At 49.0% G+C, this 15,217-nt stretch overlaps 1 protein-coding gene across 1 annotated transcript in view; it reads right to left on the minus strand.

Annotated features, from left to right (window-relative positions):
* Window positions 1-8,194: 8,194 nt before the first annotated feature.
* The window catches only part of TMEM98 (transmembrane protein 98), an 11,584-nt gene continuing 4,561 nt past the window's right edge, over window positions 8,195-15,217 (minus strand). Inside the window, exons 4-7 of the mRNA XM_040639905.1 lie at window positions 15,006-15,039; window positions 12,864-12,979; window positions 10,470-10,529; window positions 8,195-9,016 (exon numbers count right to left, since the gene is read on the minus strand). Coding sequence (XP_040495839.1) covers window positions 8,809-9,016; window positions 10,470-10,529; window positions 12,864-12,979; window positions 15,006-15,039 — 418 coding nt within the window. The 3' untranslated portion in view covers window positions 8,195-8,808. The remainder of the gene's footprint in view (window positions 9,017-10,469; window positions 10,530-12,863; window positions 12,980-15,005; window positions 15,040-15,217) is intronic.

The raw sequence follows: 15,217 nt of genomic DNA on the forward strand, positions 1-15,217 counted from the left end.
ACACAGCTACAATTTTTTGAGCACCTACTGGGTGTAAGGCAGTGGGCTCAGCACATTACATACATCTGCTCCCTCAATTTCCTCTCTTTCTTTCTCTCTCAACAAGAGCACTAAGATTTCAGAACAGTTGAGCAATTTGCCTGAGGCCACACAGCTAGTAAGTTGCAGAGCTGAGGTTTGGATCCAGTTTGGCTTGACTGCAAAGCTCATGCTCATAATTGCTTTTCTTTCCAGTCCTTAGGAAGAGAGATTATACTACTTAAGAGAGACTTTCATTTCTCCTATCCTACTGGAAACCTGGAAGGGAGGGTTGTGAATAGCTTCTCTAGAATGGGATGGGGCCCTGCGACATCTGTTTCAGGTAACCATCCCTGCTTTCACACTTCCCAGGCTGAATGAGGGCTTCTTTTCCATTCTCCTCCAGCCCCTGTGTTTGCTTCTGCCTTCGCATTGTATTAAAATCATTTGTTTACACATCTGTCTTACCCGTTAGGCCAGTGAGTGGTTCTCATCCTTGACTGCACATTAGAATCTCCTTTAAAATATAACAATGCCTGGGTCCCACTCAAGCAAATTCAATCAAGATCCCCCGGGCTGAGGCTTTTGCATTCATATTTTTAAAAAATAAATAAAAACAAAACGCCTCATAGGATGATTCAAACGTGCCTTCAAACTCCTGCAGACTGTGAGCGCTTCAAGGTCAAGGATCAGGTCATGGGTGTCTGAATCCCCAAAACCCAACAGAGTCTGGTTCATAGCAGGTGCTTGCCATGTTTATTAAGAGGACGAACGCAAAGAGCAGAATATGAAGATCAAGAATCCAGAAAGGAAAAAATCGGGGAAGTATTAATGCATTAGGAGAGAAAAGGAATAAGGCGAGACTGAGAAACTGCAGAGAATCTTTAAGACGCTGGGGGCAAAGGAGGAACCTGGATGGGGCTGCAGGGTCCTGCGGTTGTCTTGCATAACAAATCTCTCGTTAAGGCTAATAGGAAGGCTCTATGCAGAATAAACAGCACCTGCTTCAGAGAGAAATGAGGTGAAGAGGAGTCCACACGTGAGTTTCTGCACGTGCCGGAACAATGGACTCCGGGGCCAGAGCCCTTGCTCTCCATGAGGCGAGCGGGGACAAGCGCCCAAAAGGAAGAGAGAGAACAGAATTGTGATTTTGGGAATCTTTGAAACATGTGAAAGATGACGACAAGGAAGATAAAACTCATGATTTAAAAATAAAACTGGAACACAAGAGAAAGCAAGCTTGAGAAAGAGAATGGAGTGAATTTGTAAATCATCCCTGTGCATGTTTGCTCCAAACGCTATTGTTTTAGCAGTGGGGAAAGAATTAGAGGTAAATAAAATATGCAAATGCATTTCATAATGAAAAATCCTGTGATGAACAACTGAGATAATCGTTATGAAGGCTCACTGAAAAAATACTTGTTGTAGAAATTCGAGGCGGCATGATTCGCATTCTAAGGTGGATGTGGCTGTGTGTGCCGAGGAAGTTGGCTCTCTAAGTGTCCGTCACAGGTCCACTAAGCAAAGGCCCCAGGTCCCCTAGTTCAGTTTCAGAGAGCACTCGAGATGTAGGGTTTCCAGGGTTGGGTCTTGGAGGAGGGCTCCCCTGGAGTATACACTGGTCCCTTGGGGCCATCTCAAGTTGGAAGAATTAGGTTTAAGTGCCTGCCTATAACCCAATAGAGCCAGAAGACAGAGAAGAAGAAAATAAAGGGAGCCGAGTAGATAGAAGGAGAGAAGGGGAATGTGTATCTAACATCTACTGAGTTGCCCCTATGTGCCGGGCACTGAGTATATGGCCTTTCACTGAACCATCAAAATAACTCCATGAGAGCCTTAGACTGGCCCAAGATCCTATGAGCTGTTAGAGTTCTTCATGGCCGTCTTCTGTTTTCACTCCATAGTCTTTCCCTTGCATCGTATCCAGAGCCATAATCTGAACAATAATGACCAATGAAAAATCTCCAGTCTTCTCTGAGATTCAATCATTATACCTAATGCCACTCAGAAATCTCAAATGCACCTTGAACACTTCAGGGGCAAAGCAGATAGCTTTCACCTCCCCCCATCCCCTACCACCCGCCAACCTCTTCTCCAAACTTGATCTTCTTCTGGTCTTTCCTGTACCTGTGATCCTAGCCCCATGTAGTTGTGCAAACTTGAAACCCAGAAATCTTCTGTGACACCCTGTTATCCCAAACCCCCGTCCCATACCCCAAGTCCTAGTTATTCTACTTCCTAAATAGCTCTCCAATATGTCCACTCCCCTGATTTTCCATCCCCTTCTCCCTGCCTAGACCAAATTGCCATCTTCTCTTGTCTTGCGTGATGCATTTGCAATGGGTCTCCCCTTGTTACTCTGACTCCCTCGAACCAGCTTTCCACATAGAAGCCAAAAGGACTTTTTCAAAGTACACATCTAGTTGTTTCTCTACCCCCACCCTACTCCAACCTCACCAGCTTTGAATAAACCATTTGAATGAACTCACATCGCTCTTCAGATGAAGACCAAGATCCTTTGCATGGCCTACAAGTTCTGGCACAATTTGACCTCCTGCCTTATTGTCTCCTTTGTCTTCCTTCCTGTGCACTCCCCAGTCACACTGGCCTTGTGTCACCTCTTGTCCTTCTGTCAAAGGACAAGTCTTGTGTCTCCACTCCTCCAGATCTGAACTCCAGCTTACCCTTCAGATGGTAGTAGATCCTTTTTTATGGAAGCTTTCCTTGACATCTTGATAGACCAGTATCCCTAATAATCTTTCATAAGATTCTATTTCTCTTCTTAAAATACTTTAAAAACTTATAATTCTACATTTATATAAGCAATCATTGGTTTGGTATCTGTCTTCCCTCACTAGACTCTGATTCCATGAGGGCAGCATTTGTGTGGTTTATCTCCGCCCTGTGTCCCCAGCACTTCGACAATGCTCAGACATAACGGGTGTCCAGTGGAATTTGCAGAAGGAAGGGAGGCAGGCAGGTGGGAAGAGGGGATGACTAGCAAGTGGCAGAGGCGGGATCCACACCGGGGTCTGACTCCCTCCAGATCCCAGGATCTGGAACAAGGAAGAGAGGAAAAGGGAAGGATGAGAGATTATAATATCTTCCCCTCATCTGGTCCCAGGTGAAGAGAGGCTATTCTCTCAGCGGGTGCAGAGCAGCACCTGCATGGATAATTCCATTGTCAATGGAATGTTGTCATTAGTCTTCCAGTGGTCTTCCAGTGGTCATTTATCCTTTGCCAGCCTCTGCCTACTTAAATGAAATTCTGTGCCGTAACTGGCTCCAGAAGGCACCAAGAATTATTTGGGTTATACCTTCAATGGCTCTCCATTGTGCTCAAAATAAAGTCCTAACGTCTTAGCAAAATTTATGGGCCCTTCTTGGCTTTTTATGATTCTCTTTCCAACCCCATCTCCCGTCACTGCTTCTTCTCGTCTGAGATCCTAACCAAACAAACCGTGTTCCTTCATATCCTGCCTTGGGACATGTAGCTTACTCTCTTTGCTCTTCCCACCCACCTGTCACCTGACCATGTCAACACTCTGCCGGCCCTCCTCTTCTCCATTTCCCAGCTATTCCCACCTTTAACCTTGGGCTGCGTTTGTGGTGGATAAAGGCAGGTTTCACTTCTTCCACTCTGTTTTCTCGCTTTGGTTTTGTTTTTACCACTGCATATAACCTGTGAATATTATTATTAATCAACCACCCATGGCACTCTGCTGCTTCAAACATTTCAATGATATTTATTTGATCTCTGGATGAGAGAGGATTTTCTAAGCATAAAAGCGATGGAAGAAATCACTAAGGGAAAGAAAATCAATCCATTTGACTACACCAAATTTAAAACTTCTGGACGTCAGAAGCCATTCTAAACAAAACTAAAAGGCAAATGACAAGGCTGGGGAAAATATATGCAATAAATATGACAAAGGGTTGTTATCCTCAATATATAAAGAGCTCATAGAAGTCGATAAGAAATATTAAAATCCCAGGAGAAAAGTGGGCAAACGACATGAATAAGTAAATAGCTAACAAACACATGAAAAATGTTTAAGTTCACCAGGGAAGTGCAAATTAACACAACGCTGAGCCATTGTTCGCATATCAGACCAGGATAACGTGAATGGCTGGGGAAGGCTCAGAGATCATTTGGTAGTTTTCCAAGAAAAAATAAGAGCTGTTTCAACTTTCAATAAATCCCTACCACCAAGAGGAAAAATCCAGGGTGTAGTGTCGCCTGGCTCTCCTGGCTCATCTCCCAACGTCCCCCACCTCCCATCTGACACCAGCAGCAGTCATCTCCCGAGCACAGCAAGGAAATCCCGCTGCACACTGCCCTTCCTGTGTCCTCTGTCCCTCTCCGCCTCCACCTTCTCCGATCCACCCAATCTTTCCCCTGCTAACGCCTACTTCTTGACAATTCTGAGACATCACCACCTTTGGGAAACTTTCGTGAGCCGGGTTCAGGGCCCCTGTGCTGTGCTCTCATTACACACATTCCTTACTTAGCACTTACCGCATTCTACTGAAAATGACTCTTCATGGGTTTCTTTCCACCTTAGATTATATGCGCCTCAAGAGAGGCATAACATTTTTATTCATTGCTATATCATGGAGATGTTCAACAGATGACTCTCGAACTAATCAATCATGTAATAAATTAATTATTCCATTTTGCCCCATAAATTTTTGCCACTATTCTGGTAAATGCACGCTTTACTTAAAACGGATCAAATTAAGTCGTGTTGGATGGAGAGACCTCACCCATGCCCCAGCCCTCATTTTAGTACCCATGTACTATCATCCTGTGGGTTGTAACCGATTAGTGAGCCATGAAATTAATTTATGGGTCACAACCACCATTTTTTTTAAGTGAAAAATATTAAAACGAGAAGAAAATGGGATGACACCATTCTCTGTTACTCCCTTCCCATTGCGGATTTCCCCACCCGCCGTCCCCAGGCAGGCAGGAGTGGTTGGTTGAGCACACAGGGTTCGGGGAGCTGAAGTGCCTGCTCGGATTTTCCTAACTCCAGGAAAGTTACTGATCTCCCTGGGCTGTGGTTTCCTTATCTGTGAAACAGGAATGATAAAAACACAGATGAGATGAAACAGCCAGGACCCAGTTATGCCACAAATTCTTCCAACTCTGCTTATCAGGTTTTCTGATAGAGAGATAGCATCGCTATCTGCCAGAAGCCTCCCCAGCTCCAACCTTCCGGCACTTTGTTCTGATGCCCAGCCCCTCTTCCTCCTTCCCAACCAGTTGTCCATCCTGCTTTCTACCACGGTTGAGTCATGAGCCCCTTGGACTCGGGGGTGCAGGGGGAACGTGTATTCAGTGGCATGAGGCAAATGTATGGGTCCCTGAGCCTAACGTCATAGGGCATGAAGTAAATGACTCCTTTGAAATTGCAAATCTGACCTAGTCACTCCCTTGCTTCAAGCCGTTCTATGGTCCCTATATTCTCAGATAGAGCTCTGGTGCCTCAATATGACCTATAGGGTCGTCCATGAGCTGACACCCTGTCCATCCCACACTCCAGCCTCCACAGTCACCTGCCTTTCTCAAATCAGCCGTGCTCCCCCGGCCCTTTTCTGTGATGTCCAGTCTGTCCAGAACATCTCTCGGTCCCATGACAGTCTTGAGAGGGGCAAGTGCTCCTCCCGGGTCTCTCCCCTACCTGACTCCCCCACCCCCCTGCTCTGCACCCTCCATCACCACATTGCCACAGCCAAGGTTCAGTCCGCTGCTCATTTGTCTCTCTTGCTTCCTAAAGGACAGGGACGGTGCCTTCTGTTCATAGCCCCAGCATCTAGCACACTTCCCCTGAGAGTGGGCCAACAGGACATGCTTGAGGGAGGAAGGGTGGCAGGGAAAGGATGAGAAGGGAGGTGGGGGAAGACAGAGGGACAAAAGGAAGACATAAACAGAAAGTCTTCATTTGACACCTTCCGAAGATGTCCCAGGTCATAAAGCGATGCGGTGGGCACACAGAGTAGTCTCCGGAGAGAAGGAACTCTGGAATGAGGCTGGTCAGGGTGCACACCCGGGTGAGCCAGATGCCAGGAACACGTGCTCCGTCTGGAAGATTTCACAAGCTGGAGGAGGCTCCCTGGGCCATGCTCTGGAGGAATGTGAGCCTGAGCAAGCAACCCTGGGAACACTGATAAGAGGCCAAGAGTTCTGACTGTCTTCATGTGGACATACTTGGGGTGGGGCAGGGACGGGGCTGGGCCACTCTCCCTGCCGCAGTGATTCCAGAACTTGGCCACTCAGTTCCAGAGCTTATGAACAGAGACCCCTGCTTGGACAGAGCCGTGGTAACTGAGGTGCTACCCTCTGGGTCACCTGCCTCAGGACAAGAGGGAGCTTTGGAGAGAGACGCATTAATATTGGCTAACGAGTACCAGGCACACGACCGGGCATTTCACATATGGCATTTGATTGACATACCAACCCAGTGAGGTAGTAAGCAGCCTTGATTTTATAGATAAGAAAGCTAAGGACCAGAGAGGTTAAGTAACTTGTCCAAGCTCACACAGTGGATTTGAACCTAATTCTGTTTGATTTCAAAGATTTTATTCTTTTCACACTCAATTCCTACCCCTGAGTAATTCCTTCTTCATTCAGAATTTGAATCAGGGTAGGAGAGGGCACGTGTCGTGCAAGATCTACCACCATAAATGAAGACCCTAGCGAACTGGGGACCTGGGATGTGTCCGTCCCCTGGGAAACCACACCTGGCTGGATCCCCCGTGCTCACCAACCAGACTCTTGAGGAGGAAGGTAACTTCAGCCAACTTCCCAAGGGGCCGAGAGGAGTAGGATTGCCTCCCCCTCCACAGGGTGCTTCCAACTCAACCAACACCTACCCTGTCCAGAGACTTCTTACTTGTTCGGCACTGGAGACAAAAGAAAAACTACGCAGCAGCAGAATCAGAGATCCTTCCCGGGTGTTCAGCAACCTCTCCCTGCAGCAACTCAGGGCCTGGCGAAGGTGCCGGGGCTTGCTGGGGCTCACAGAAGGGAGGTGACGCCGGGCATGGCTCCAGGGATGCCGGGAAACTTCATCCCCACCTGCCACGCCTGGTGGAGGGTATTTAAGATGCCAACCTGCACCCGCCTCTCTGCTTAGGGCTCTGACCCGGGTTAAAAGGCAAGGGCATTTATAACTGTGGCAACCATTGCAACCTTAACAGAAAGTCGTTTCTAATCTGGTTAGAATGCAGGTTTTGAAAGAAAGGAGAAAAAGGATAAAAACAGGAGGACTGTGGATGTCTCTTTGTGGAGGCCACAAACGAAAAGTCCAAGTGGCCTTGTGGACATTTCCTATTCACAGCCTACCAGCAGGATGAGAAAGTTCGAGACACTTAGCACATGTTCAGAGCTGATGGGAACAGACAATCCACTAAGGTGCCCCTGTAATCAGGAATCCATCCAACAGTCCAATGCGAGCTGGCTCCAGCTTTCCGCTCCTGACTCCGTTTCCCTGGTGGGAATGGTATACAACGTGCTGGTCAGAAGCATCCTGCTTAGCAGGAGAGAACGGACTGTGCCCAATGGCACATTTCAGTGACAAACAAGACCCCAATCTTGGACTTGGGAATATGGGTTCCTGGGTCTCTAGAATCAGAATGACACATCTGCCGACGAGTCAGGGCAGAGAAGATGAAATGGGACCAGACACAGTGATCAGAGCATGCTAAACAGCACAGCATATGAACCAGGGCAGTCCCCAAACCAGGGCCCTCTCCCAAGAGCAAGGTTGGCTCTGAGATCCTGGGAGGAAGCCAAGTACGTCAGTCTCTCCTACATGCTTATGACGGCCATCGTGCAATTTGGGTATACAACCAGATTATGCCGTGGGGATTGTGGGTCCCACAAAGGTCTCCAGTCATAAAAACGCCCCTCATCGTTCAATATCTGCAAAACAAACAGATCTCAAAAGCAAGGGGACCACATCCTTCATGGATGTCATTGCTCATGTGGAAACTACTTTACGGGGGTACTTCTGCCTCAACTCGGAAGGGTCTTTAAATAGCTCTTTTTGGGTCATACACACAAGGTATCCTCAGGATTCTTAGGCTCTCTTCTTCCACCCTCAGTTCTCAAATACGTCCCGCCGCACGCCATACATTTGAATTCGACTCAATAACCACTCACTCGACAGAAATCTCAGGGTGAGTTTACTGTCCTCCTAGTGGTAGCTAGGTAGAATTGCAGGCACAGGGACAAAAAGGGAACCATCAACCCGGAGGTGCTCACTTTCAAAGCCAAACCTGGTAAGCAGAGGAGGGACTCAGATGCCTGAGGTACCAGGCAGATAACTACAAATAAATGAACCAGACGGGGCAAGAGAGTGCAGCCCTGTGGAAAGAGACAGCTCCTACGGAGTGCCAGCTGATTGTCTTCTGAAAATGCATGTCAGAGTTGCCTTATCTTCTGATTGTCTACGAGAAGCCAGAGACTCTGATTTTAACACGAAACCTTGTGATTTTTCGACGCTGGCTCAATTTTCTTGAAAACACTAGGTGAGCTACGGAAAGGGGACGCTCCGCCAGCTTGTAAAGCTCTGCAGCACGAGCGTGCGTGTGGGCTCCTGTAACTGTGGTGTTAGACTGCCACTCACCAGCCACCGTGGGCAACAGCAACGGAGGCACCAGCTATGCACACGGCTCCAGAGCCTGGGAGAGCATCTAACACTACAGGGGGTGCGGGGGGTGGGGGGTAGGGATTGGAGGGCTCCGAGGATCCGAGGAGCCACCCAGGGTCGGCAGCGGGCACTAAATGGCCGACTGCTCCTGCAGGAAACCTTCAGGGCCTGGGAGGCCTTTATCTGTTTCAGAAGCCAGGGCTGCTTCTCGAAGGACTTCCAAGTGTTCCTCGGCAGCTGACAGGGACTGGTCGATCCAATCCAGGCCCCCGGTCAGGTGGCAGGCATTCCTGGTCACTAGCACCAGATGACTGACCGACAGGAGGAGGGCAGTTGTCCTAGAAAAAGCAACAGGATCGGTTTCCCCAAGAAAGGAGAGATTGTGCACCAAAGCCCACACGGACAGACTCTAGTCTGGTGTTCTCCAAACTGGAGGCCCTTCCCCAGGAGGCTGCGGAGTAACTGAAAGATGGTTCCACGCTCAAATAAATCTGGAAATGGCTGGTTTCAGCAAGGTTAACTGAAGCCTTCCCTGGGCCTTTAAGCATGCATGATAAAGCTCTCCGGAAAGAGTACAACGTGCCGTGGCTCACTAACTTATTTAAGATTGTGGAGCCTGTTGGGGCGCCTGGGTGGCACAGCGGTTAAGCGTCTGCCTTCGGCGCAGGGCGTGATCCCGGGGTCCTGGGATCGAGCCCCACATCAGGCTCCTCCATTATGAGCCTGCTTCTTCCTCTCCCACTCCCCCTGCTTATGTTCCCTCTCTCGCTGGCTGTCTCTATCTCTGTCGAATAAATAAATAAAATCTTTAAAAAAAAAAAAAGATTGTGGAGCCTGTTTTCTGCGGCACACCTATGAACATCTCCCAGATGAGTGTTTCCCAGGACAGTCCGGACCTGGTCGGTTGGAGGAGCACAGCCCCAACGGCTGCCCACTTAAAGACAGGAAGGCTACACATACCCCTGCCTCGGGCATCCCTTGTTGATTCCAAATCAATACGGCCCCAGGCTGGTTTACACCACTCTAAAAACAAAATTTCATTGAAAACCAAATCGAGGAGGAGTGGTTTTTTCCCCCAGTGTTGGAAGATTCACGGTAGAATATCATTTATATAGTGAGTGTGCGTGATGCATTTGGGAACGTATCGCACGGTACCAGCCCGTGCACGCAGCGGGGTAAGCCACAGGAGCGGGCGGAAAAACCAGCTGAAGCACGGTGAGCCGCTATCTGGCAAGCACCACACACAACAGCTCTAGAAAATGGTCATATACCTCCAAGAGAAGAAAGAATCTGGTGTTTTTAATGAGTTTGCCTCTGGTAGAGGAATATAATTTAACGAGACGGGAGGGGTCCCGGCTATGTCCCTTGGAAGGTGAGCACGGCTTGAGCTCCCCGGTCCCTTTCCTTCCCCTTGCACTGCTCACCACCTGCCCCACCCACCCACTGGGCAGCACTCACAGCTGGGGCGTGTCTGCTTCCGGGGTCCAAAGAGCAGAGGCAGCCGAGGGGGGAAGAGGGAGGGAGGGAAGGTGCAGATAGGACTTAGGGTGGCCAGATGTTTAACTACAAAAATTCAAAATCTAAGACTGGCTCTCCCGAATCCCAGGTTTCAGGAAGGGCACAGGCCTCTCTCACCAATCACACTGAAATGAATGGTGCCCCAAGCCCAGGCAGCTCTGGGAGCCCAGCAAACAGCCCTCTCCACAGCAACCCGAAGAGCGAACCTCACAGATGTGATAAAATGGGGAGCTTCGGGCATCCGAAGCCGAATGTCCCCTCCATCCCGCTCACCGTGCATCCAGGAGCTTGGGGTCCAACGGAGGGTACATCGATCTCACCACATCGTCCACTCTGTGGAGGCAAAACGTTTTCAGAATTGAACTTTCCTTCTGTCCTTTCTCCTTCCTCCTTTTCTACCTCTCCTTGTCCCGATTCTTCTCTCCTGATCTTTGAGCCCCAAACTTTGGTGATTCCTTCTCCAATTGCTCTTGCATTCTCAGACAGACTCAAACAGAAAGGCTTCTGGTTCAGTTTAGAGAATATTTTGTTTTCTGGTTTCAAGTCCCCATAGTTTAAAAAGTGTAAGTTCACACATCTGGAATGATATTCGAGATAACGCTACTAAATTAAAGAGCCAAGCTGCCAAACACCATATAAAGTGTGACTGATCCATTTGCATGAAAACAAGAAACACAAGCTATGATGTGCGGGAGTGGGGTAGCATGCAGGAACACTCACCATTCACTAGTGTCACCTTTGGGGACTGGGATGGAATGAGGGCTTCCTTCACTTTCCAGATAATCTATTTCTACAATGTTTTAACTTTTGTAAGTATTTATTCCTATTGTGTTTTTAAAAATGGTGGAACATAGTTACATAAAACACTAAAAAAAAAACCTACAAGTTTAATTTGGGTTCAAACTGCTCCATTGGATTTCCTTTCCATTACGGTACACTTTGTGGTTATTTATTTATTTTTTTTAATCAAGTTCAGAAAGGAACTACTATTCATTCTGATTTGTAGGGTTCAAGATTTTCATCCAAATCCTTGCTCCTGGACCACTTGATAGTCAGGAAGAAAGAATAATGATGCATTGTTTGATTTTGAAAAGCACTTAAAAATAGATGCTCTCCAGTGTTCTTGTCTCGGGGCTGAGGGGCTGGTGAGGACATGCAGAGGAACGTGGGCTGCTGTCCTCGCCGGCCCCTTTCTCTGTAGTGCCCCGAAGCTGAAGCCACTCGCCTCGAAACTAATATGCTATCAACACGCTGTGTGAAATAAATGGAGCAAGAAAAACAATGGGGACCAAAAAATGGCCAGACGGAGAAAGCCGTGTAAAGGCAAAAAAATAAAGCAAGGACACGGATTGAATTATGGCACGGAACGTTCTAGAAGTAGTCCAAGGGACTCAGTAGGACGGGCCAGAGGGCACCTGGTTAGGTGTGCCCTCTGAGCAATGCCACACCCTCCCTCTCGCACCAGAGCTAATCCTCACAGGAAGCGTGATGAAGGTCCAACAGAGATGAGCAGTGCCGTCCCCACCACCAATGGGTGGCCAGGGGAATGCCTGGTGCTTGCCCAGAGCCTGGGCTGGAGGGCCTTCTGGCCTGGCTGATACAAGCCCTAGAGCTACACCCACCCGGACAGCTCCAGAGAAAGCCAACAACTGTTCTGGGCTGAGTCCCTCCCCTGGATTCTCGCCCTCCCACTTTCTCAACTCACTGAACACCCTGGACAGAGTTCAAGCGCAACTCTTTCCTTTTCCTTCAGACGGCTGGTTCCTCGTGATCTACCTGAGGCCATGCAACCAGGAAACCGAGAGCCCCCGGAACTCACAGGGATGCCACCGTTCACACAAGGGATGTGGAGGCGCAGCCCTGACAGTGAGGCTGCCGGGCTGATGAAGAAAAGATCCTGCATGGGGCCAACTCCCGACTCAGGCACATCCACATACCAGCCACCAGATGGCAGCACAAACTCAGTTCCACCCCTCTGCCTAAGAAAAGGGCTTTGTGTTTCTCCATAGACAAGCCCAAATGAGGGGGTGTAGTTGTTGACTGCAATCCTGCTGGTTGCCTCCCACATGGGATTTTGCAGACAGCCCGGAATTTGGGAGATCTGAATGAAGTATGGCTTCATCTTCCCCGCCCACCCAGTCCTGGAGGCTACTGGCTGGGCCATGGCTGGGGCAGTGGGTGACAGGGAGGTAGCAAGGAGTGAGTCCCTGAAACTAGACTCCAGTACAAATAGGGCAGGGCGTGGCATGGCCAGCAGGTCACTGCATAGAGGGGTGTGGACACCTGTAAGAAATGTGCTTACTGGCCCAGAGCCCGGGAAGGAGGAAAGGAAGGCAGCCCCAGCTGGTATGGGGCTAAGGGAGAGGGAACAGCCACAGTGGGATCTGCAGAAGGGACTAGAAATGTCGGCACTAGTCACATGCTAGAACTGCCCAAAAAGCCGACTGGAGGGGGCCTGTGGGAGGTGGGGGGAACCGTGTGAGACCACCCTGGCTTGGTCTCTGGTATCTAAACCCTCCTGGATACTCTGTAAATGTCTGGGACACAAGCACCTGAAGTTCCTATGTGGTTTCTTCAAGAAGCCTGACCCACCTGCCACCTCAGCTTCCAACCCCTCCCCCTCCCCCCCCGCATGGAGTGCGGGGACCTCAAGGCCCACCAGCTCACCTGGGGCTGATCCGCTTGGCCACCACGATGATGTCACTGACACTGGCTGAGGTCTTCATCTTGGCCCCGGAGCCCATTGTCATGGCAACAAGTTTTTCTGTCAGAGTGTGACAAATCTAACATAGTAGGGAGGAGAGAGGTGATGAGGGGTGCCCTAGCCCCTAAGAGCACCTCCCACCCCCACAAACAAATATGGCGCCTGCCTTGGGTTCCATCCCACACCCAGGGACCCTAACCTAGTGGGCAAGTTGAAGTGAAAAGCACACAGAGACGAGAGAGGAGAAAGAGACAAAAGCCAAAAACGAGGCCCGGTGAGGAGGGAGGGGTGGGAACCTCAGATCGGGGTCAGGGTTTCGGCTTAGAGAAGTCTAAGCTGAAATAATCTGTCTAAGAAAAATCATGTGCTCTAATTTACCTCCTCGTTTCAGGGGGAAAAAACCTATGTTCTCTTTCTATTCCTTCACCTCCCGGTTTATTCTTCCAGAAGGCTAAATCTCTCCAGTGGGGCAGCCTCAGAAACTCTAGCTGGACAAAAGCCAACTGTCCCCTTGAAGCACATCGTCCAAAAGCAGCATTCAGTTCAACAGGACGATGGTGAAGGGTCTTCAAAAATAGCAGGAAAAAGGTAAGACTATGACACGAGGCCTTTGTCATCATCTGTCAACATGCTGGCCACCCCAAAAGCTTTGTTTCCCCCCTTCCACACCTCCTTGATGTGCTTCTTTCCCTGGCAAATAGGTTCCATGACCTGCCTTAGACTCGGGGATGGAAAGGAGGGCAGAAAGAAGGCCAAGGGGCCACCCAAGATAGAGCCTAGGCCACAAGTGACCAAGCAAAAGGGACGTCAGATTGCAGGGCCTCTTCTTTGATGGGAGACTCTCTGGATGGGCCATTGACTCCAGTCCAGCAGGACTCCTTCCTGCTGACTTATCCCCTACCTCAGGTGTCATTTACCCTCCTCCTTTAATAGGCGAGGGCAGGGAGGACCAGGACCAATCCTAGCTGGGAGACAGGAGTGGAATATAGCATTATTGCTCTAGTCGTTAGACCTATCTATCTGTAACCATATCTACACCCAAGAGCTTCTTGGAATTAAATAATCCTAGACTCTGTGACAACAATTTCCTACTAAGCACTCCTTTGTCCCCCAAGAGAGACAGCTAAAGGAGAGGTGGGATGAAAGACTTTTTTAGCTTATTTATTTACTCATTTGTAGGCTCCACGCCCAGCCTGGAGCCCAACACCAGGCTTGAACTCACGACCCTGAGATCAAGACCTGAGCTGAAATCAAGAGTCAGACGCTCAACCGACTGAGCCAACCCAGGAGCCCCAAAAGGCTTTTTCCTATGTTGTACTGAATGACACTGAAGAAAAGATAAAGATGTCTTTCTGGAAATGTTGAATAATTACTGGACAAAAAGATAAATGTGTGGTTTCCCAAGTTACTGAGATGAGGAACGTAGCAATATCTGCAACTGGCCAAATATTTCACTATTACCATTATTCTATCAGGCGAGAATTAAAAAACAAATGCTTAAACTATAAAAATTACCCCAAACTAGAAAACCTAGCCAAAATGCAAACTGGATGCAATTTCCACCCAATTGCAGAGGCAGTAAGAATTAAAAGAAACCCAATCTGCCTCCTACTACTCATGGTTTGGATTTTTCAACACTGATTGTCCCATTCAGCTGACTACTGTCCCAGCCAGAGAGGGCCCGTGAGGGACTTTCTAGCAACTGGTAAGTCCAGACACGGAACTCAACTTGCTGAGCAAAGGGCTGAGCTCTCTGTTAATAAAAAATAAAAGGGCCTGGAGAGAAAGTGGGGAGTCCCGCTCCCCCTCGGCAGCCACACAGACTTCCCCAGTTGGTGAAAATGTGGCTAGTGACCACCTATGCGGTCACTGTATTAGGAGGACCAGGTGAAACAAAACCTCTGAAAGCGTCGGAGAGTGCTAAAGTATAACAGACCATCCAGGAGGGAGTAGAAACAGTAGAAATTCCAAGGGTCAGGCATGTTTTTAAAAAGCCTCTTGCACGGATTCCGTGCCCTTCCTAGAAAGATCCCTTTCAACAGTACATGCATGGGGGGTGCTCTGGTGACCTCCCCCCTCGTGTCATGGAAATCAAAAAGTATTACCTTCAAGATGGCAATGCAGTGGGACATGAGACCCCTGGAGAGACAAGAAGAATCCATCAGTGCCTCCCTATCGAGGCCCCCCTCGCTCCTGACACCAGCTCCGTCCCCCATCTAGCTCTGACCCCCCCGGGACACTGCCCAGAGCAGGAATGCCTTCGGGTTCAACTGAACAAGTCCACGAGCTAAATGAGGAGGCACCTTCTTCCCTTCCC

This window comes from Ursus maritimus, unplaced genomic scaffold (assembly GCF_017311325.1).
Source record: "Ursus maritimus isolate PB19 unplaced genomic scaffold, ASM1731132v1 scaffold_24, whole genome shotgun sequence".
In the NCBI taxonomy this organism is placed as follows: Eukaryota; Metazoa; Chordata; class Mammalia; order Carnivora; family Ursidae; genus Ursus; species Ursus maritimus.